We start from the raw sequence: 22,981 nt of genomic DNA on the forward strand, positions 1-22,981 counted from the left end.
TATGTTCCAAAAAAAAAAAAAAAACTAATTCTTATGGAAAACAAAGAACATTTTCATCAATAATTTAAAGAACTTACAATTGTTTAGTACAATAGGTACCAATAAAAACATTATGAACTCCTAAGCAGATTTTACAAATAACAAGCTCCACATCAGATTTCAATTAGAAAATCGCAGTCTTAGTTCTTGTCAACCATATATATGTTGAGATATTCATAAATATTTTTTTCCATCTCTGTATTGAATTATGTTTGAATGTATCAAAAATTTCATGTGTCTGTATTTAGTAATTATGTTTGGCACCCCTTTTCATGAAGGCAAAGACCTACCTAATTCATACATTCTTATAGTTTGAGCTCTTTTTTAATTTTTAGTTTATTATTTATTACTTGATTTTATTTTTTTTTTGGTAAAGGTTACTTAATAAATACAACAAAAAGAAATAGGTTGTATTAATAATTATTAGTTTGTATATGGAAAGTATAGAAAGATTAGAATTATTCTATGGAGGTTGTATTTTGGTTGTCAACTTGGTGATATTTAATTGAAGGCGCTTATCATGTTTCTACTAAAATAAGTGATAGAAAGGTACTCTTAATATATTGTTGGACATTATATGTTTTATGAATTGTTATAAGTCTGTTAATGTGAAGGTGCAATCTGATGTATATGTAAGTTGGGATCGTATTCTAGTTAGGAAGGCTAGGTCGGAGGGTACGATTTAGTACTTCTAATTTTGATTATGTTTGACTCGCGGTGAATAATTTCTACTAATTTCAAATTATTTTTTTTTTCCATAAGAAAAAAAAAGTACTCTTAGAGGAATTTTGAATATTCAAAGCATTTCATTTGTTATGTTTTTTCCATAACTTTGTATAGGATTATTTTGTTCTCTTCTAAAGTTAAAAATCCATTACACATTTGGGTGTGGGGTTACAAACTGTCATTATTAAATCTGTTATCAGTAAATTCAGTTACCAAACAAAAGAAAAGCAATTCTATTCTTGAGGAGGAAGGGGGAGGGGGCCTTACCAAAAAAATGGAATGGGGTGGGGTGGACCACTTCAGAGCCTTGTGAAGGTAAGGTTCCCTTGCTAGTCTACAATTCTTTGTCACATAGCAGAGAGATGTGACAGTTCTGATCATTGCACGGTTTGGATATGCCACTAATCAATTTTTAGACTCAATTAAATTATACACTCTCGTGTGTATTAGTATGCATCTTCATGTATATTCATAAATACTAACATTTAAGGTTTTAAAACTTAAAATCGAAAATTACGATTTGAATCAAATCATTAATCAATGGGACTCCACAAGAATCCTAGAAACTAGAATCAAAAGAAGCAAGCATTTCCAAACATCTTTAATTTTTTTTTTATATCCAAAAGCCTTGTAAAAAGTTATAAGAGGTAAGTACCATTGCTTTTCTGCTTACCAATTAAAAGAAAGAGAAACTTGCCAAAATTGTAGATCAAAATACATTCATAGCCGAATCCAACTTAGGTTTTGAGAATCTACGTTAATTGTAATTGGTAGGCCAGTTCCGATTTGGATCGGCCCATTCCATCAATAGTGATTAGATGTTTCAAACCATGCCTCAATACTTTGATTCGTGGTCTCAAATATTGGTATCTGAAAACTGTATAGCCAATACAAATACCGATATTTAAAACCATGCTCTAATCACTACTATGTTATATCTCATAGTCTAGGATTTTCAAAATTTTATTTTTCCATTAGAAAAAATCCATTTGAGTTAAAACTTGACATGCGAACAAGGGACCTATAAATGTACCAATGCACAAATTTGGACCCCATAGGCATGCCATAGATAAATTCTTTTAGCCGGACTATAGGGGGAGAGTTTTTGTTAGGGAACGCAACCCCTATGCCAATGTAGGGGCTTATGGGAGCGTTTGTGGAAGCAACTGTAGGGGTAGGATTTCTTCCTTTCAAGGGGCAAGGTGGTCATTTCATGTGGGTTTATGTTTGGATGTAGAAACCACACTCCCATAATGGTTCCTTTAGTCCTTTTCCCTCTCTTAGCCTAAGGTGTACACTACACTACGCCTCCTCACATGTAGTATTATATTAATGTTTTAAAATAAAAAATAAATATGAGTCAGTGCAGGGTACCCTACTTGCGTAGAAAACTTGTCTAAAAGTTATAAATGGTTGACTGATTAGGTATATTTTTCCTGTTTTGGAAACAAAAAACCAAAACATATACACAACCTCAAAAGAATTTGTTTTCATATTCCACGTGTTGCTTCTAGATACAAATAATATAGATTTTTGGTCCTGAAACTCAGAAACTCCCTTACGATGTCGGTAAAGTAAACCGACTATCAAAGTGGGACCCATCCTTTCATCCAAGGTCAGCATCCAGCCGTCTGATGCGCACCGGAGAGGATCCTGTCCTTGTATGTGTGTGTCATGATTACTAAACAACAAAAAAAAATATGTGCCATGTTTAGGGACGTAAAATGGATCGGATTCGGCTCGAATAGTATTATATCCGCATTTGCATTCGATTAGTTTTCGAACGGATTTGGATAATGCTAAACGGATAAGACACGAATACAGATCCAATATTTTATCTGTTTACATGTAAATGTAGCTTTTTAGATTGTTATAGTCTATCTGTATCCGCATCCGTTTAACTTTCGTATGGATTTGAATAGTGCTAAATAGATATAGACACAAATACAAAAACGGATTTCAACTATTCATTTACACCCTTGTTCAATTTTTATATAATAACCAATTAAAATAAAAGAAAGAGGCATAAGTGCATCATAACAAGGACTCGTAACTTTTTGTTTTTTGTTTGGTTGAACAAAGACTCATAACCACCCACGCTGTTCTAGTGGTTCAACTCCCTACAACGTGTTCCACACGCATTTCCCGTGAAGTCCTCCCATGTGGGTCCGTGGGTAGCCCCAGCCCCCGGGCCCCAGCATTGCTTCTCTCCACCAACGACTCTCTAAAGTTTGACTTTGACCACGAAATACCTCTGTCCATAGTTTACGCCCAGTCTGATCCAGTCGGACCAATAAAATTGATTGATTCAACCTGAACTAAATTGAATATTTATGGGTTTGATTTTGGTTTGGGCTTTTATAAAATCTGTATAAATCAAATTGATTTAGAGGAACTTTAAACAAGCGGCATAGAGAAGCACACCAATGAGACAATGGTCAAATTAAATTCAGATGCATCTCTTCTAGGAGATGCTACTCTTGGAGGCACTATTTTCTTGATTTGAGATTAAAAAGATTTTCCTTTATTAGCTGCTTGTAACAGAGTTTCCTTCAGTACTCTGTTCCTAGGTGAAGTTATTTGAATTTGCATGGGTCTAGCTTAGGCTTTATCAGCTGGTTATAGGAGGATTCATGTTGAATCAGACAACTCTAAAGTTATCAGATGCCAACAGGATGAGAGTTGAGTTCAACCTATTCTTGTAGTTCCAATCCTAAATGATATTAGGAATCTTTGCTTATCTTTTGATAGTGTGCTCTTTTAACTATATTCCAAGGCAAATCAAGCCAGGAAGACTCTATCAGTAGCATGTATAACAGTATGACCTGTTTCCACTTCTTGGCTGATTTTCCTTTGTGAAGGTGAAGCATCGGGTGGCTCATGCTTTTCTCATCAATAAATTCATTTTCTACCCAAAAAAAAATAAGATAATGGTTTAGGTTCTTTTTTTGGATAATATAATGGTCTAGGTTCTTGGACGAGAACCATTCCTATGTATAATTCATACATGGTAAGACAGCCAAGTCATTTCATGTGAAAGAGAGAGAGAGTTTTCCAATTTTTAATGTATGGAAAAATGTTCTTTCCTATGCCTATACACATGGTGGTGGGAAAAATGACCAACCTGCCCGTCCTACCCTATGTGTCTAGGCGCAACATGTGCCCCCATGTGTTCCTGTTGCCTACAAAAAACAAAACTGAACAAATAACAACTTGATAATGACTCAATAAATAACCGAACGACAGACCAAACCGGATTTCAACTTATCAATTTGGTAAATGTTTGACCCATTATCAATCGAATCGAACCAAACCGAACCAACCTATTGACATCACTAGCGGTGGTACCCTCCATGTAGACTAATTCAAAAGAAAGTTCAGTCAACCTCTCCAACTCAGCATAAAATATATTTTCTCCACGACTCCCATCCTTTTTATTGATCTTTCTTTAATAGATAAAATTGTTTAAATAAAGAGATTAATACTTAAATTGTGTAATTAGGGATAAGATTGACCTCGACCGTATTATCATAAAATAATAATGGTTAAACAATGCGTGTCCAAAGGCATGGACATTGCCTTTAGACACAATGTGACATGAAATGACTGCCTAACCCTCGCCATGACGCATAAAATGTCTACGCCTTGGGCACGACCGGTTAGCGTCCTTTATCCCAAAAAATAATATTCCAGTGGAAATTTGAGCAATAGTTTAGTTCATCAATTCATTCCTTGCCGATACACGCCAGCCAGCCCAACCCTCAAGGCATGTTTCTATTAATATTTATTTATAACGAGATAATTACAATTAGATAGCCACCGATTGCCACGTCATCTCCCTATTATAAACAACAATATTAAACCCTGAAACGTTTGACTTAAACTTGTTTAGACGTTTTTATTTCCCGTTTCTACTTTCTTGGCCAATGAGTTTGAATTCAGAACGTAATCCCTTTTGCTTATCTGACTCAAAACCCCCAAATCAGGTTTTTGATTTATTTCCTACTTATATTAGTTTTTTCCTTTCTGCAACACAGAAGAAAAAAAATAAGAATAAGAAGAATTTCAAATTTCAAAACTGATAGAGATGAGAGTTCCTGATGAAGAGAATGACTCGTTAGCTCCCGATATTCTTCTTCTCGAAGGAGGAGGGAAACAAGTGTCAGATATCATAGCAGAAGCAGAATCAGCAGAGCCAAACGTGAAAGAGGTAGAAAAGATATTAGATTACAAGTTCAGTGATGAGAAGCTATTATTGGAAGCATTGATTCATCCATCCTTCTCTTTTCCGGTGAAATCGTGCATTTCATACGAGAGATTGGAATACATAGGTGATTCCGTGCTCAACTTGTTGGTGGCAAGGGAATTGTTCTTTCTGTATCCAGACCTCCCGCCGGGATTACTCACCAAGCTCCGAGCGGCTAACGTTGATAATGAGAAGCTTGCGCGTGTTGCAGTCAGGCATAGCCTTCATGACTATTTACGTCACAAAGCTCCTCATCTCCAGGAACAAGTAATTAATCTGGTTCTTCCCCCTTTTTTTTTTTTATTAGATTGTTATATCACATCTTCTGGGTTCTTTGAGTGATTTTTTCAAACACCTATGAAATCCGCCATTTTAGAAGGAGATTGACAATGAAATAACTTGTTAGTTGGTGATGACTTCAATTTAGTTTTACACACACTGCTAGTGCTATTTGGATTGTGCATTGCACTTTCCAAGTTTTGAACCTTCTACAGCCATCATATTATTTAGGGAAAATTTCTTAAATCTACTAGATAAAAAAATTAATTACAAGATAAATAGGTTTAAAAATTGTTTTACCTTTAGTAGTTTTGATTTTAAAAATATTTACTTAATCCCCATAGTCAGTTATTGTTTATGATTTCAAAAAAGAAACAAGATTAAATTTCCTAAAATATTCTCATGTTCTATCTCCGGGTTTTGTTTACATTTTTATTCAAATTTTTTTTTTATTTTTTAATCACATTTTATGGGACCCACCACAACCTCCTTCTTTCTTTCTCCTAAGAAGGCCGCACCATCCCCTCCGTTGCAATCCTGCAACATCCCCTAGCTCCCTCTCCCTCTCCTGCTCTCACTTTCCCCTTTCTATATCTGGCTCAGATCCAAATCTGAATTCCATCAAACCGGACTACAAAATATGATTAAAAAATGGAGAGAGATGATGACATCACGGTGGGGTAGGATTGTAAGGTATGGGAGAATAAGAGTGGGAGAGGGAGAGGGAGGGGAGTTACAAGTTGGGGTTGAATTGCAGGGTTGCAGCTGCGAGGACGGCATGGCTTTGAGGAGAAAGAAGAAGGAGGAGGTGGTGAGTCCCACAAAATATAATTTAAAATGAAAATAAAAATGGAAAGAAGATGAGATACTAGGGTATTTTAAGAAGTTTAAAATTTATTTTTGCTTGAACCATAAGAAATAACTAACTATGGGGATTAAGTAAATATTTTCAAAATCAAAACTACTAATTGTAAAACAATTTTTAAACTTACTTATCTTGTAATTAATTTTTTTATCCAGTAGATCTAAGAAATTTCCCCTATTATTTATCATAGGTAAGTCGGTTGTGCTTGGCGGTTTGGTGTTTGACCAGTTGACCAAAACCGACATGATATCGATCCAGTATTGGTATGATTCATTTTTTTACTGTTTTACCCTTCATCCGTACCATGTCACCAATGTCGGGATTGGAAATTAGTAAAACCGATATGTATTTCATTCTAAAGTGAGAAAGTGGTGAGAGCCTTGTGTGTTGGGTACACTCATTTTTTTAATTTTCATATATGGTTGTGTATCTATTGCATTGTTCGGACTTCCATATAAGTATTGGAGAAAGTTTTTCGATGCTGACTCCAATGAGGTAGCTCGATTGGCAAAGACTAACATCTCATAATTAATAGGTCATAAGTTCAATTCTCCTAGGGAACTATCTATCCAAAAAAAAAAAAAAAGTTTCATCTCCTATTGTATGAAATCAAGAAAACGTTTTCCTAGTTCAATCCAAAGATCAAATGTCATGGCTTTAAGATGGATTTTTTCATTGTGGGTGATGGAAAACTCGTTCCATAAGCTTTTAATACTTTTTAGTGGCCACTAACCTCTTTCATTAACTTGTTTAGATTCAAGAGTTCAGTCAAGCGGTATTGGACTATCCTGTCCACTCCAATGGTCTCATTGATACACCCAAAGTCCTTGCCGATATTGTAGAGTCCCTTGTTGGGGCTGTTTTCGTTGATTGTCATTCCTCACTCGAAACAGTGTGGCAGGTCTCTCTCTCTCCCTCTCTACACACACATCAATGTTTGTATTATTATTATGTGATAATGTTCTCTGCACTGGGGCGTAGGATGTGCCAAGACACATGGGAGGAGGGCAAAATGACTGGCCCACCCCTCTTTTATGATTGAAATCCTGCCCTATGTGTCTGAGTGCAGCCTGTGCCCAGGGATCGTGATCCTCTATTGCCGAGCTGCTCGACAGGACTGTGCAGTCTATACACAGTGAGGCACGCAATGACCGCCTTACCCCCACTCGGGCAAAGCGTTTGGACAGGGGCAAGGCGGTCACTGCATGCATGCCTCACTGTGTCTGGGCTGGCCGGGCAGCTCGGCAATAAAGGATCTGGATTCCTATGCCCAGATACGCTCCCAGGCAGAGAACATCACCTCTATTATTATTATGAACACATGAATTTTTTTTCCTTTAGGTGTTCAAGAGATTATTGGAGCCGATAATTAGTCTGGAGACATTAGGGACACATCCAGTGACTGAACTTTTTGAGTTCTGTCAAAAGAAAAGATTGTTGTTGCCGCGCTTTGTAAAGGACTCGTGGAATGAAAACACTGCTGTCGATGTTTTCATTGGTGACCTCTTGGTTGGCACAGCCACCTGTGGGAATAAAAAAGAAATAGCTCAGAACCGGGCTGCCAAAGCTGCCTTAGATTACCTTAAAGCTACAACTGATCTTTGAGATAGATTCAACCATTGCATTGCATTCATCTCTTTCTTTTTTATGGATTTGGATTCTCCGTGTCTTGGGGTTGAGCGGCCATCGTGCTATGCTCAATTCACAGGCCGTCACGTGGATTTCATGTTCAAAATTCAAAAATATCAGGTCGTCGTCTATCAACCATTGGATTGGCATGAAATCCATGTGGCGGTCTGTGAGTTGAGCACAGTACGATGGCCACTCAACTCTAGGCAACAGAGGATCAAATTCCTTTTTTTTTCACATCTTGTTATATATTGTTTGGGAGAGGGTTCCCATGATGCCAATGTGGATGACACTAGTGATAGTTCTAAAGTAGGTATCATCCATACGAGACACCTATTTAGAGTAAGAAAAAGAGAGAGTATAATAAAAAATCTCATGTGAGAGGGAAATTGCACTATGGCATCTTGGGAAAGTTTTACCTGTATTGTATTGTATATACACCTAAATCTCATGTACAAGTTAAGAATTGCATTTTTCATTTGTACAAAGTTTTTTGTCAAGTACTGAGTCATCAAGCATATCCAAATGAGTTTCAAGATTTTGTGTGGCTTGCAACAAAATTGAACCATTTATGCTCGAATGGTTTACTTCGGCTGTGGTTGTATGTATTCTCGAAATAGATTCTGGATCTAAAACACATTTTTGAAACAAAAAAATAGAAGAGAATCAGGTTTTAAAATGTGTTTTAGACCCAAAATCTATTCGAAGAATCCATACCACACACAACATTAGATTCCATAGTGGTTGTTGAAAATTTTGTGAGAACCATAGAGATAGATGTTAATTAGGACATTAGAGTTTTGACAAGAGACAGTTTCCTGGTTTAAATGACTTTGTGCTTACCAAAAACTCATTACCACTCAAACGACTAAAATTATATTACCTTTTTTTTTTGTGGGTTGTAAATTATACAACACAGCTTCTATGGCGCGCTATCCTGTCCTGCCTATGCTGCGCAGACACAAGGTGGCGCGCATTGACCACCTTACCCCTGTTTGGGTAAGGTGCTCGGACAAGTGTAAGGCGATCAATGCACGTCGCCTTGTGTCTGCGCAGCATGATAGAATGGGCAGCCCGCGCCGTAGAAGATCTGGATCCAAAATTATATTACCACATAAAAGTAGATCGAGCAAAACATAGCATGTACAGCAGAAAAAAAAACAAAAAAAACAAAAAAACAAAACAAAAAAAAAAAAAAAACCAAAAAGAAAGAAACCTAATAGGTGAAATATACTTTGGTTTTTGGATCGGGTGATTGATTCGGAAAAATCCAGATCGGACCGATCCGACTGATCTGGAGATTAATACTTGAAATGTGAACTTACCTTCTCATATCCCCCTCTCCTTTCGTAGTCTTTTGTCATCACCGACATTCCTCAACCTTCTCTGAGCTCTACAGAGGCTTGTACTTGACCATCCACAAAAGTTTCTTCTATTCATCTTCCGAGCTTTTGATATGCTGATCGATTTCCTCTCAAAGCTTTGGTGCAAGTGGTGAGAAATCTAGCCCCATCTCTATCTTTGTTCTTTTCATCCCTTTTCCAAACTAGAGAGAGCTAGAGGGGGAGGGAGAACCCAGGGTAGAAGAGGGGAGAGGGACGGAGAGGGAGATTTGGTTGATCCAGTTTCTCGGATCATTGTATAAACATTGATGATTCAAACTGATTCTATTTGATTCAAATCAAAATTGGCGGGTACCAAATCCCGATCCTGATTCCATATAGGGATGTAAACCGATCAAATTCGAATCAAGTGTTGGAAACAATATCATGGGCAGCAAATATAAGACTGGAAATACTATAAACAAATAGTAAATACAAGACTTATTTGATTGGTATGGCAGATAGTATCGCACCGCATCAACAATACACGTCCTCTTGTGTAACCCGAACAATAAATGGTAGAGTTGAGTCGCATCAAACGATGCTCTCCTTAAGGTTTTTAGATGCCCCAATTCTGCAATCTGGGTTGACCATGCATCTATACTCCCAAGATAAAACAACTCTCTAATCACATAGGTTGCAGTTCCAAATATGATTACAAAGGGTGTCCAAAGGCTATATTCACTAATTCATCGACACTGATCGACTACGGTGGGAAAGAAAAAATGTATTTCAAAAACAATTGTTAGAGAATGAGCAAGACCTCCTCTCTTTATATAGGAGAGGAAGAGACACCTCTAAGGGATGTCTCCAAGAAATATGTCCCAACTCATGTCTTTTCCCATAAGGCTTGTTTGTTAGCCACTCAAACAAGTCTTCCAATAGGCACCTATTGGCTATTTAGGTGTCTATTAGGAAAGCACTCAACCATCCAACAAAATCGTATTTTGAATCTTTAATTTTAAAACATTTAAAAATCCAACAATCCTCCACAGATTCAAAATACCGATAAAACAAAACACTGAATTAGTGAATATATTAAACATAGTAGGACACATCGTTGCAGGTGTCTTTCAGACTTGAACGTAGACTAGGTCTGATGAACTTCGCTACAGAGTACGGGTGAAGTCAGACTTCTTGAACCTTTCCTCATTGGCATAGCAGGCAAGCTCACCATCCATATCCTACCAGTCGACCTTACGTGACTTAACCCGTTCAAGACAAAATTGGACATTTTTAAAATCGGTCTTGTCCCCTATCTTGGTCTCATGGATGTTTAAAGAGTTCGCCTTTAAAACTCTCATCGGTAAGCGGCCTCACCTCCTACATCCATTAAGGTAAGCCAATGTGCACCACAGTTAACACACCCCCACATTTTCGTAGGATTTGACTTGATTAAGAGTATCTAACTCATCCTCATTTCATTGTGGTGGTATTACTTTCTCATGTAACCAGAATGATTAAATTTTAGTAGTACTAGTCAGGTCATCCGGTGATTTCGTTTGTACCCTTTGAACCTAATTCAGGAGTTAAACCTCTTCACATAGGTTGGGTGTCCATCACATGACCTATGACACGGGCTTTAAACTCATTTCTTAAATGTATACCAAAATAATGGTCAGAGACTATATAATAGTATTAGTCATTCTTGTCCCGACTATACTGAGTTGATAACGCTACATTCCTTAGCCTCACCAGATATATGTAACCAAGAAATATTAGTCTTTATTTCTCCACTGACCATACCCTTTGTATTTCGTAACACAATTTGGCTTTGGTCATCACCATATATCTATTATTTATATTCATAGCCTTATGGCTCCAGATCCGGTTTTCTTATGAAGCCATAAAAATAAAACCATGGTGGAACCTATAACTTAGGCTTTATATTACCGATTCCATGAACCATCCCCACCAATATATGTTTTTACATGCTACCTTTGAACCAAGGTAATCGTTCAAATATTTGCATAATTGAATCTAAACATATTTACTAGAATCAATTTTCAAGTAGAGATTATCATTCTACTTGGCTTTATATATCTCTTAAAAGAGACTCAACATGTAAATATACACATTCTCATAATAACCCCCACATTTCGGGTTTATCACTTTCAGAGATATAAGCCAAATTAATATGAGAATGCCCCTGTGAGAAAACTGTAGTTCCCACACTTCCATACTAACTTACCCATGCAACTTTAGTTGCATATCAAAAATAGTATGATAATAAAATGAAATTTATGCTCCCATGCAATTTTATATATACATAATTACATGTACAAATACTTAATAGATTAAGCATTCGACCAATATGTATCATATAATGCCACTTGACTTATTTGATAATCAGTTAAGCTAGCAAATTTGGTACATGGCTTTATTAGCCAATACAATACATGGATATATCCACCAATTTCAAGATCATGACTTTCAACAAAATCATGGAGCATACAACGCTATCATTTATTATATGTATAATGTATACACAAAAAAGTTAGTTCAAAAATAGACTGAAAGAAAAAGTCAAAATCGAATACTATCATGACCCAAGCATCAAAATGGAATTATAAAATACCCATTCACCAATAACCGTATGCATGATAACATTGTTTCTCTAACATAATGCACCTCTTATTAAAAAGGCGTATCGGTCAAGAGGCCATCTCCGAATCTTTTGAATCACACCTCATCTGAAGAGGCACCTAATGAGTTCTTATGGAATCCATCGATCCACATTCACCCGATTCTCATAGCCCCTCACAACCCCATTATGCTTTAAAAGAAACGACACAATGGTTCACAATATATGACAACCATTCCAACGTGCACAATTGAGAGACACTTGTCTCCTTTAGTTTATATACAGTTTCCCAAATGTATCGGATCGGAACCAATGTGATACTTCCCATATGTATCCTGTCAAGTTCAACGGCTTTATGTATTGTTCTCATGAGAAGTCATGTAAAGTTTCCAACAACTTATATGTCACACAGTCTTTTTTAAACGATCATAATTTCTACTGATCATCATTCATCAACTAATCATTGTGAAAATAGGAATGAAATGGTCTCTTTGACAATTTTATCCATTCAAAAGCAAACTGAAATATACATATAATATAAAGCCCATGTCTAATAAAGACAAATTTTGGAACTGATTTTTAAAATAAGTTTCATTCATAAGTAGAGAGACACATCACTTCAACATAAGAGGAAATGAAAGAAAATGCAAGTTGTCACTAACGGTTATAAGATTATAAAAAATCCCACTTTAATTTCCTATAACCAACCGCGACTTTCCAGAATAATTGCACATGACTGTTTCATCCGTAGATTCTTCTCCACTAATTGTTCCAGCCACTATGTTGAACCGATGCATGCCTGCACATGATGAAACGGCTTTGCTTTGCACATAGACCCTTGATCTCACCAGCCCCATGGTGGGCCATCAATTTGTTGTTGTGCCTTATATCATTGTGAGTAGGGCTGCAACAGGGTCGGGTTGGGCCGGGCTTTATAGAATCCTAGCCCAACCCTAAGTCCCCTTAGCTGGGCCCAGGCCCGATCCGATTCTGACTTAGGGCCAAAAAAATCCAACCGTGACCCGCCCTTAGGATCGGGTTGGGCCGAGCCTGATTGGCCTTGATCATGGGGAGGGAGAAAGAAATGCATGGGCTAGAATGAGCTACGAAGAACATTATTAATTTTACATAAAATAACAACATAATAAATTATATTATAACACTTATTGTCTTCATATATAATATATTATATAAAAAAATGTGGGTGAAATTTAAAGTTTATAATGTATAAATTATATCAATATATATTTCATAGTATAACTGAAATCAGGGTCGGGCCGGGCCGGGCCAAGCTTAGCTCGAGGCCTCAACCCTAACCCGACCCGACCCTAACTCAGGGTCAGAAATTTCCAGCCCTGACCCGCCCTTAGGGCCAAATATCTCAGCCCAGACCCTATTCGGGCTCAGGGCAGGCCAGGGCGGGTTCGGGTCGACATGGCCAAACTTGCACCCCTAATTGTGAGGGTTTGCAACAGTCGGGTTTGGAACCCACACATTCTCTTCCCAGACATGTAGTTGTTGGTTGATAGTGGTTGATGGGTATTCATGATGATTGATATAGATTGCATGTATGTATAGTTGTTTATGAGTTTTACATCATCAAAACAAAGAGTTTGGACTTTCTTGTTTGTGAACCATCATACCATTTAAATAGTTTTTTAATAGTTTGCTGCGTTTCTGGTTTTCTGTTTAATAAACCGTTCAAGGTTTATTCGGATTGAAGAGTATGTCTCTCTTGCATAATGTGTTAACATGTATACAACTTGATTTTTTGTCACTCGGGAGAAAGGATCGAGTACAAGATCTCAATAAGAAAACAATGAGTAACAACATGTGTCAATCACACGGTAAGCAAGTATAAGTTTGTTAGAAACAATATCATGGGCAGCAAGTATAAGACTAGAAATACTATAAACAAATAGTAAATACAAGACTTATTTGATTGGTATGGCAGATAGTATCGCACCGCATCAACAATACACGTCCTCTTGTGTAACCCGAATAATAAATGGTAGAGTTGAGTCGCATCAAACGATGCTCTCCTTAAGGTTTTTAGATGCCCCAATTCTGCAATCTGGGTTGACCATGCATCTATACTCCCAAGATAAAAACAACTCTCTAATCACATAGGTTGCAGTTCCAAATATGATTACAAAGGGTGTCCAAAGGCTATATTCACTAATTCATCGACACTGATCGACTACGGTGGGAAAGAAAAAATGTATTTCAAAAACAATTGTTAGAGAATGAGCAAGACCTCCTCTCTTTATATAGGAGAGGAAGAGACACCTCTAAGGGATGTCTCCAAGAGATATGTCCCAACTCATGTCTTTTCCCATAAGGCTTGTTTGTTAGCCACTCAAACAAGTCTTCCAATAGGCACCTATTGGCTATTTAGGTGTCTATTAGGAAAGCACTCAACCATCCAACAAAATCGTATTTTGAATCTTTAATTTTAAAACATTTAAAAACCCAACATCAAGTAGAACACTATCCACATCCGAACCCGATTAGCTTTCGAACAAATTTAGATAGTTTTCGAAAACTTATTTTTCGAATTTCGATTCCATAAACGAAATGAGCACGGATCAAATATGGATTTGGAGACTAAAGAGTGCAATCGTGAGTCTATATATAGCAACGTTGTAGTCTCACTACCTACATTGAGTAATGTAGAACTAGAGAAGACGAGAAGGTGAAGGGAGCTGAGGAACCTACTGCCCCCTTCACTAGGTTCATGTTGAAGTGTCATATCTGAAATTGCATAAAAAGTTCTCATGAATCTTTTTTCTCGTTTAATTTTTTGTTTAACCACTTGTAATATACCATGAATTTTATAAAGGTATTTTCTTATGATTAAAAAATTATATTTTATAATTAAACCTAAATGGATTTGATAATTTTCAGTCTGTAATTGAAATATTCATATCCACATTTGATTAGTTTTCGAAAAGATTTGGATAGTTTCCAGAAATCAAATTTTCAAATATGGATTCTCCTAAATGCTTTGGTGAACATTGTAACCTGTTGGATGAAGGTGCAATAGTTGCAAACTATGAAACAAAAGGGATTTCAATGAGAAAACAAATTGATAGAGGATTAGAGGTGCAACAACTCCAACACACTTTCAATACCCAGATATCCTATCTTCCTAAATGAAATGTAATTTTCATTTGAAGTAAATATATATATTTTTTTAATTTGACAGTATTTTTTTGGAGTATTTGATGAAACCAAATTAAATAAACTTGAAAAGATAACTTTTTTTCTAATAGTGATTGCAACATAAAAATTATATAAGAATATTAAAAAAAAAAAAGAGGTTGGGGGAGACTTATACATAGCATACCACGTGGATAGGTAAATCATAAAATTCAACATGTGGTATATCCAAGTCACTCTCTATGTATCCAATGCTTCCAAATACCAAATTATTAGCTTGGCGAAATGGTTCCTTCATATATTTATTTACTTATAGGGTAAGAGATTGCTACTAGGTCGTGTAGCGCTTGCATCAATGTGGGGGTCAATGAAAACGTGCACAAAAATATTTATTTGGATGAGATTTTTTATTTTACTCGGGGTTGAGTAGTAGTTTTGTGCACCCTTGTGTTTGTGTTTGTTTCCCTATTTTGGAAAAGGCTAGGCGCACATCAGTACACCACAAACTAGCATCATTGTATCTGTCTCTTACCCTTTTGAAATGATTCCTATGCCCCTCCTGTATGATGCCCTGTCCTGCACCCCCATTGGTGCTCCCATTAACTTACCACATCCCGGACAGTGTGCCTATCCCTCTCCTATTTTATAAATATAATAAAAAAATATGGTAATTGGAATCACATGGGTCTTTGATGTTTTCAGAAATAAGACAAATTTGAAAGTTGTCCATTTTCATGATTTTTCGTATCTAAAGCATCTATTCTTGCTCAAAGTTGGGAGAGTGCACAATAATGGCTAGAAAACTGGTAGACATACATGGACAGACACAAAATGCATGCGAGTATAAGAGGTGTTTGATTGAATTAGACTGTGACTTTTGAACATAGCTAATTTAAACCATGTCCTCTCTATCAAAAGGTCAGAAACAATACATCATTTATTCATGTGGCAAAATAGGTGTCTTGTGGTGTTTGGAAAAGTAAGAAACCCTGGTGACAATGATATTTCGTTTAAAAAAATAAAAAAAGAGAAAGGTCGTGATAGAGTAGGACATGGGGAAGCTTAGGGTATTGGATCAGCTCCCCATACATGAAGAGGAATGACTCTTCATGAATGTTTTCACGACGACACATATCTTTTTCTTCCACAAATATTCCTTTAAATACTCTTAATCATAACGTGAAAGGGAATTTATAGAAGCAAAAAGACACGTGTAGGTGATGTGAAACCTTCACATTAGGCAGGTAAGGGTGTCAATTTAGATTCACATTAGGAACTAATTCAAAATTGACCCACTAAGAACCGTGATCGAACTATCAATTAAGCTAGTGGTTCAATATTTGTTCGGTCAAGTTTGTCAGTGCCTAGAATTGATAGTTTGACACCCCTATTTATTTAGAGGGAACTTTAGGTGGGATGGAAAAATGCTGATGTGGCACTTCAAAATTCCATCCCAACCTCATTTGTTTAATTTGGGGGAGTAGACTTACAAAATTTAGGGGGACATTATTAAAAAGTAACTTTACCTCAATATTTTCATCCGAACAAAATCCAACCAATATGTGGGTCCTATCTTCCCAATGGTACCACCCCGAGTTTAGCTTGTCTCTAGGGAGCCCAACATGCCCAGGGTGCTGTCAACCATTGGGCTGTATCGCACACATCCCTAGGCATGCATCGAGATGTATGCGACACAGCACAACTGCTGGATGCCCCCTATCAGCACCCTGGGCGCTGGCCCTTGGAGACGATCCTCACCCTTTCCCTCTCTAAACAAACGGGGCTTAATATTTTGGGTACTGGAAAGTACTAGATCGTTCGAATCCACAACCCAACGATTTTAAGATTCTCGAGGGTATTTAAGTAAACTAGGTTGAAAGTTAGTCCTCATCATCTATTTCTTTCGAACGAGGAAATTGAACCTAAATTATCAGAGACGATTCATCATCATTGGATCTGGATCCACACATCTCCCTCTTCGACCGGAACTTGAAGGAGAAGAAAACTCAGCGATCGAAAGCTAGAAATTTTATTTTTCTTCAAACTACCACATACTTTGTTAAATCGAAGAGTCCCCAGAATCGCAGGGAGAGAAGATGGATTTCGAATTAAGAGCTGCGAAAGAGAAGCTCGAGAGAGAGCAGAAGGAGAGGAAAGATAGGGCGAGGCTGAGGGTCGAAAGAGAGAGAAAAGCTAAACAAGAAGCCATTCGCCAGAGAGAGGCAATCGAAGCCGTCCAGAGAATTCGAAGGCTTGATGCTGCTGAGGCTCAACTCAAGGTTACATATTCTTATTTTTTCAATTTTTGTTTATTTCTTAACTATTATATACAGTCCCCCCCCCCCCCCCCCTCTTTTTATCGATCGATTTTTGTGTTCAACCTTAATTATTTGGTGGAGATTCTGTGCGTTTTGATTTCATTTTTATTCGTGTATTTTGAATGATTCGTCCTCTCCATAACCTCTTTTTAAGATGGGTGATGAACTAACTAGTTAAGAACGGTTTTTTGTTGTTTATCAGAGACAGTTCGATTTGTTAATCTAGAACTTGTCTATTGGCCACATTGATTGGCTGCTCTCTTCGTAGGAAGCGGTCAGAAATTTGCTTACTATCAAAACCTGCAATAGAAGTCTCTTTGGAGGCAATTACTTAAGAGAGAAAATTTCGTTGCAGGAGATAAATGAGTAAATTGAGGATACTATGCGAAGTTTATGTCCTTCCTGAACTCGGGAAAGGAAATATTAGATTCGAATTTCCGATGTCCTTAGTGATCAAGTACATGCCCAATGGGACAATAGATCCTCTATTGATTTTCCTCCTGACTCAAGTTCTTTGCTTCACTCTTCTAAGTTGACAGGATTACCTACTGTAACACATCTCATTGCCTGTGAACAAAAGTTGAAACTATTAGAAGGACAGAGGGGTTCTGTCTGCCTAATTTCCCACCAGATCCCAAGTTATGCCACCGATGTATATTTTACCCAAATGCTTCAAAATGGGATCTGTTTCTTTGTTGGGCTTTTCAATTTTCAATTGGTTTTGTAACCTTTCCAGTCATTGCCATGCCTTTTCATTAATTGAATGGTATATGCTGGTAATTGATGATTAAGATAGAAGAGAGAAAAGAACATTAGATAAATCATGTAACTCCCTAGGATGCAAGATAAGTGAGTAATAGATGGTCCGTCTCAATATCATAAGACTAACTTACATGTATGGATTGTTTATGTCCCATATGTTACACATGCATATTCATTTCATTAAAACCTAAACTACTGTGGATTTTGCTGTCCAAAGAAATTCCATCGATCCCAAAAATAAAAGAGAGAGAATCATTGTACTGGTTATCTGAAATTTTGCTCAATATTGATGGTCATGTCTACCAGAATAAAAGAGCAGTTACATCAAAATGAGGCAAATATTAGATAGTTTAAATGTTACAATACATAACCTTTTTCTTTTAATTTGTGGTACTAGGAACTGAACTTTTATGGTGATGCCCGTAATTGCTGCAAAGGTGAAGCCCTATCTTTTTCAGAAATAGATTTTTCTATAAAATAATGTATAAAATATTCAATCTCTTAAATATTATGGGGTTGGTAATTGGGAAGGGTTCGTAATGTAGTCCTAGATTTGTAAAAGACCAACTAAGAGCCAGTAAACTAGGATCTGTTATGAACAGGTGAATCGGATAGGTCAAAATAGGTTGTTTGGTGAAATTAGGGTTAGGGTTTGGGTTTGATGTTCGGGTTATGTCAAGTTGAGTTAGGAGAGTTTATCAGTGAAGGTCCTGAGATGTTTTGATGGATGGAAGTGTGTAAACTTGAATAGTCAGCAGGGTTAGGGTTTCGGGTTTTGGAAAAGAGGAAAAGATGGATTTCTAGGGTTTGTTTGGACAGAAATTAACCAAACTTGAATGGTTTTCTTAGGAGGGTATGAGGGATAATCGGTCAAATTTTTAGACTGTTCTGATGGTTGGTTTGGGCTGTGGGGAATTTAGGGTATGGTAAAACTGAAAATAACAAAGGGAAAAACTAGGGTTGGGGTTGTAGAGGATTAGAAGAAGAAGGATGGGGATGGGGATGTCTCAAACTTATTGTAGTAGCAGATTACTCTTGGCAGCAGCTTGTTTGAGGGTAATTGAATCTTTGAACTTGAACTTGAATAAAAATCAGATCTTGAAAGTAGAACTTGAAAGAAAACTTCGAAAGAACCACACGGGCTTCACACCGCAAGGTGTCGATTGGATCAAACATCAATCTCACCAACGAACCACCCGAGCTTCCCACCGCAAGGTGTCAATTGGATCAAACACCGATCCCACCAGTCTTGATCAAACACAAGACAAAAATCTTCAATGGAGAAGAAGAGCAACAAAAGTTTTTCATTAATATCAAAATTCGTGTTCAATACTTGCCCCCCTTACAACCTTATATAAAAGACTCAAACATAGACTCCTACACTAAAATAGAAAGGCCTAACCCAATCCTTAACCCATTAAGTAACCTAAACTGACTAGAAAATTGAAATAGACTCAAAATAGAGTCCTAATCCAGCCCAACTAGATACTTAAATTAAAGTCCTAGAGAATTAAAAAAAAAAGAATATTCTAACTTCACTTAAATTGAACAACTAGTTCAAACCAGTTTTGGACGGTTCAATTTCAAACATAAAATAAAACCAAGTATGGGAAACAAAGCATCTAATCCCGTATGCAACCTTATTACCCATACTTTAGGTCCATAAAAGTGACATATTACATCGAAAACCCATGGGATCAGAGGCCCAACATTCAAAGCGATTTTGACAGCATTCGCGCACACCAAATCAAGTTTGACCGGTACATAACTCCTTCAATATAAATCATATTTAAGCTTTCCAACAAGTCCAAGATTGCTTAAATCTGATTTATATTGAAGGAGTTATGTACCGGTCAAACTTAATTGGGTGTGCACGAATGCTGTCAAAATCGCTCTGAGTGAAAATATATTTTTGGACATCAGAACAAATGAATATTTACCGCACTTTTGGTTTTTAGCAATGTTTTACCATGTTAAGATTTACGAATTTTTAGATTTGAGAAAACCCCCAGCTTTAGAAAGTTGAAAATTGCACCAACCGCCGAAAATCCAGTTTTTGTTCTTGAATTAGGGGGTTAACTTTTTTTCCTTTTGGAATTTGATTTTTTAACTATTTTTATTGGATTCAAATAGGAGGGTATTTGCTTATTTATGAATAATATCTTAAGTAAATGAAATACAAAAACATTTACTTAAATGATATTAGGCATAAATAAGTGTCTATCATGTGTCTGTATACCAGGGTTTGCATAGATAGTTGTCTGTATATCAAAATGGCAGTCTCAGTAGAACTCGCGAGTTCTGTCAAGTTCTGGTAATTTTATAAGCTAAAATGGATCAAAATCTGGGTCAGGTCGAGATCTCGACTCGACCGAGATATTGCACTTTTTTAACTTGCAGGCCATCTCGTCTCGACCTTGGGAAAAACCGAGACCTCGCAAGTTTTAGTTCCATTGGAGTTCTATGGCACCTGCCAATGCAAACTTAGAAGTTATAATAGACATTTCTTTGTAATGTTTGTATTCCTGCGACTACTAAATTTATTGCTAATGTCATGATTCATGAGTAGAACTAATCAAAAAAGTTCTTCATGTTTTCCCCTCAGGCTAATCAACAAATGGAAGAAAGTTTACTTGCTGGTAAAGGAGTTGTGTTTTTCCGTATTTTGGAAGCTGTACCTTGTCAGGGTTATGGAGATAAAATCAAATTGCCACCTTCCTGCTTCAATGAATTGTCTGATCAAGGTGCTCTTGATAAAGGACCTATGTACTTTCAACTTTCAAAAGTTCAACATGAGACTCGTCATGATTCAGAGGCCGCTGAACTAGAGAACCTTGGAACAACTCATTCAGGTGTTCTGGAATTCACTGCAGCTGAAGGCTTTGTTGAGCTTCCTCCTCATGTATGGAACAACTTATTCCCTGATGGAGCTCCCAGTGCACCTTTAATTGAGGTTCGCTATGTTAGGCTGCCAAAAGGAAATTATGTGAAATTACAGCCAGATGGGATGGGTTTCTTGGACATACCAAATCACAAGGCTGTTCTTGAAACAGGCCTGAGGCAGCATGCTACTCTTTCACAAGGTGATGTTGTCACAGTTAACCATGGGGATCTGAGCTATAAATTGCATGTTCTAGAGCTAAAACCCTCTTCCAGTGTATCAGTGCTGGAAACAGATATTGAGGTTGATATAGTGGGGCCTAATTCAACTTCAACTGATCAGCTTGTCTTAATCCCACTCAAATTAGGACATGCAGTGTCTGGATTGGTTGAGGAAGGGAAGTATATCTATTACAAGTTCTCTTTAGATGCTGAAATTAGTGAGAAAGTGGCCTCTGGATATGCCAGTGTTGAGATTAAGATAGAGTCAGAGACAGATGACAGTGATACGGACCTTTATGTAGCCAGGCATCCTATCATATTCCCTACTCAGCACCAGCATGAATGGTCTTCCCATGACATGGGCTCAAAGGTTTTAATCCTTAGCCCAAAGGATCAGAGTCTGAGTGCAGGTACCTATAGCATCGGTGTTTTTGGTTTCAAGGGAACTTCAAACTTTCAAATTTCTGTGGGGGTTCAAGAAAATAGAAATCTTAGGGTGGGTGAACAAGCCATGTCTTCCTCTTTGATGATGGATGCTGATTCTGTTGAATGTCGGAATTGTAAACATTATATACCCAGTAGGACTATTGCATTGCATGAAGCATACTGCAGTAGACATAATATCATCTGTCAACATGCTGGGTGTGGGGTTGTTGTCAGAAGAGAAGAGGCCACGAAACATGTACACTGTGAGAAGTGTGGGCGTGCCTTCCAACAGGGAGAGATGGAGAAGCACATGAAAGTTTTCCATGAGCCACTCCACTGCCATTGTGGAGTAATCCTTGAGAAGGAAGAGATGGTGAGCAACTAAATGCTTTATCAGCCCTATTGTGCGGATCGATGTATGTGTACTAAAATTTCTCTCCTATTTTGACAGGTGCAACACCAGTCCTCTGTCTGCCCCCTACGCCTAATTACTTGCAGGTTCTGTGGGGACATGGTCCAAGCTGGTACTTCTGCAACAGATACGCGAGACCGATTAAGAGGACTTTCTGAGCATGAGAGCTTATGCGGTTCCAGAACAGCCACCTGCGATTCATGTGGACGTTCTGTCATGTTGAAGGAGATGGATATCCATAGAATTGCCGTGCATCCGAATAATTAATCTTGTGAATGGGTATAGATCAGCCGAATCCATTAAGTTGGGATAAGCTTGAGTTTGTTGTTGTTGAATGGGTCTAGATCATCGATGTCAGATGGTTCCCAAGGCTTCTCCAGTTGAAGGTTTCAGTGCTTAACGGTTGATGCATTTCTGCCAACTTTCTGGCATTTGTAAGTTGTTACAGTTATGTGGATGTCTATCTGATATGCAGTTTAATTGATGACCCAAAAACTATTGGTTATACATGTTTATTATCTATATCATTTGTTCTCACAAAACCATCCCCGGTATTATATAGGGTGGTGACTTGAACAAACTCGAAATTTAGTGGAAAACAATGGCATAGTTTGTCTGAAGAGCATGTTTCTCGGCATACTCGTAGGGCTTCCCTTTATCCAGATCGTCTACTTTTTATTGCTTTCTGAGCATTTAAGCAGGTTAAATATAAAGATCCTCATCTACTTTGTTGGTTTGCATATTTGTTCATATTAGTCACTTGATAAGGAACTTGGGCACAGTGGCTTCAGCAGTATATCATCAGGTGGTGGAGATGAGTCGGCATTAATGTGAACTCAAATGATCCATCTAGCAGGTGATCCGAATGTGTACATTGTACTCGATCTACATGAGGTTGTTGTAATCGTCAGATGGGGCAGGCAAGAACAAATCCTGAAGGCAATTCGGCATGCGTATGAGCGAATACAGGGTTTGGTCTGTGCATGCCTTCTGCAGTTAATGCAAGCCATTTCTATTTGGCTGACCATCATTCCTATCTACTACAGGAG

General features: G+C 37.4%; 2 protein-coding genes across 2 annotated transcripts; both read left to right on the forward strand.

The window, feature by feature from the left end:
• Positions 1-4,852: 4,852 nt before the first annotated feature.
• Positions 4,853-7,784, forward strand: LOC122640258 (ribonuclease 3-like protein 3). The gene is made up of 3 exons (XM_043833409.1): positions 4,853-5,278; positions 6,910-7,056; positions 7,497-7,784. The coding sequence occupies exons 1-3, from the start codon at positions 4,853-4,855 to the stop codon at positions 7,758-7,760; spliced, it is 837 nt and encodes a 278-aa protein (XP_043689344.1). The 3' UTR covers positions 7,761-7,784.
• A 9,163-nt stretch (positions 7,785-16,947) lies between these two features.
• LOC122640465 lies at positions 16,948-22,437 on the forward strand. Its single transcript, XM_043833671.1, has 4 exons — positions 16,948-17,191; positions 20,598-21,893; positions 21,972-22,215; positions 22,270-22,437. The coding sequence occupies exons 1-3, from the start codon at positions 17,009-17,011 to the stop codon at positions 22,197-22,199; spliced, it is 1,707 nt and encodes a 568-aa protein (XP_043689606.1). The 5' UTR covers positions 16,948-17,008; the 3' UTR covers positions 22,200-22,215; positions 22,270-22,437.
• The last annotated feature ends 544 nt before the right edge of the window (positions 22,438-22,981 follow it).

Source organism: Telopea speciosissima, chromosome 9, assembly GCF_018873765.1.
Source record: "Telopea speciosissima isolate NSW1024214 ecotype Mountain lineage chromosome 9, Tspe_v1, whole genome shotgun sequence".
NCBI lineage: Eukaryota > Viridiplantae > Streptophyta > Magnoliopsida > Proteales > Proteaceae > Telopea > Telopea speciosissima.

Coding starts and splice junctions, on each gene's coding strand:
- LOC122640258 (XM_043833409.1), top strand. CDS start 4,853: ATGAGAGTTCCTGATGAAGAGAATGACTCGTTAGCTCCCGATATTCTT. Junction 5,279..6,909: donor CTCCTCATCTCCAGGAACAA/GTAATTAATCTG, acceptor TAACTTGTTTAG/ATTCAAGAGTTCAGTCAAGC. Junction 7,057..7,496: donor CACTCGAAACAGTGTGGCAG/GTCTCTCTCTCT, acceptor TTTTTCCTTTAG/GTGTTCAAGAGATTATTGGA.
- LOC122640465 (XM_043833671.1), top strand. CDS start 17,009: ATGGATTTCGAATTAAGAGCTGCGAAAGAGAAGCTCGAGAGAGAGCAG. Junction 17,192..20,597: donor CTGCTGAGGCTCAACTCAAG/GTTACATATTCT, acceptor TTTTCCCCTCAG/GCTAATCAACAAATGGAAGA. Junction 21,894..21,971: donor TCCTTGAGAAGGAAGAGATG/GTGAGCAACTAA, acceptor CTATTTTGACAG/GTGCAACACCAGTCCTCTGT.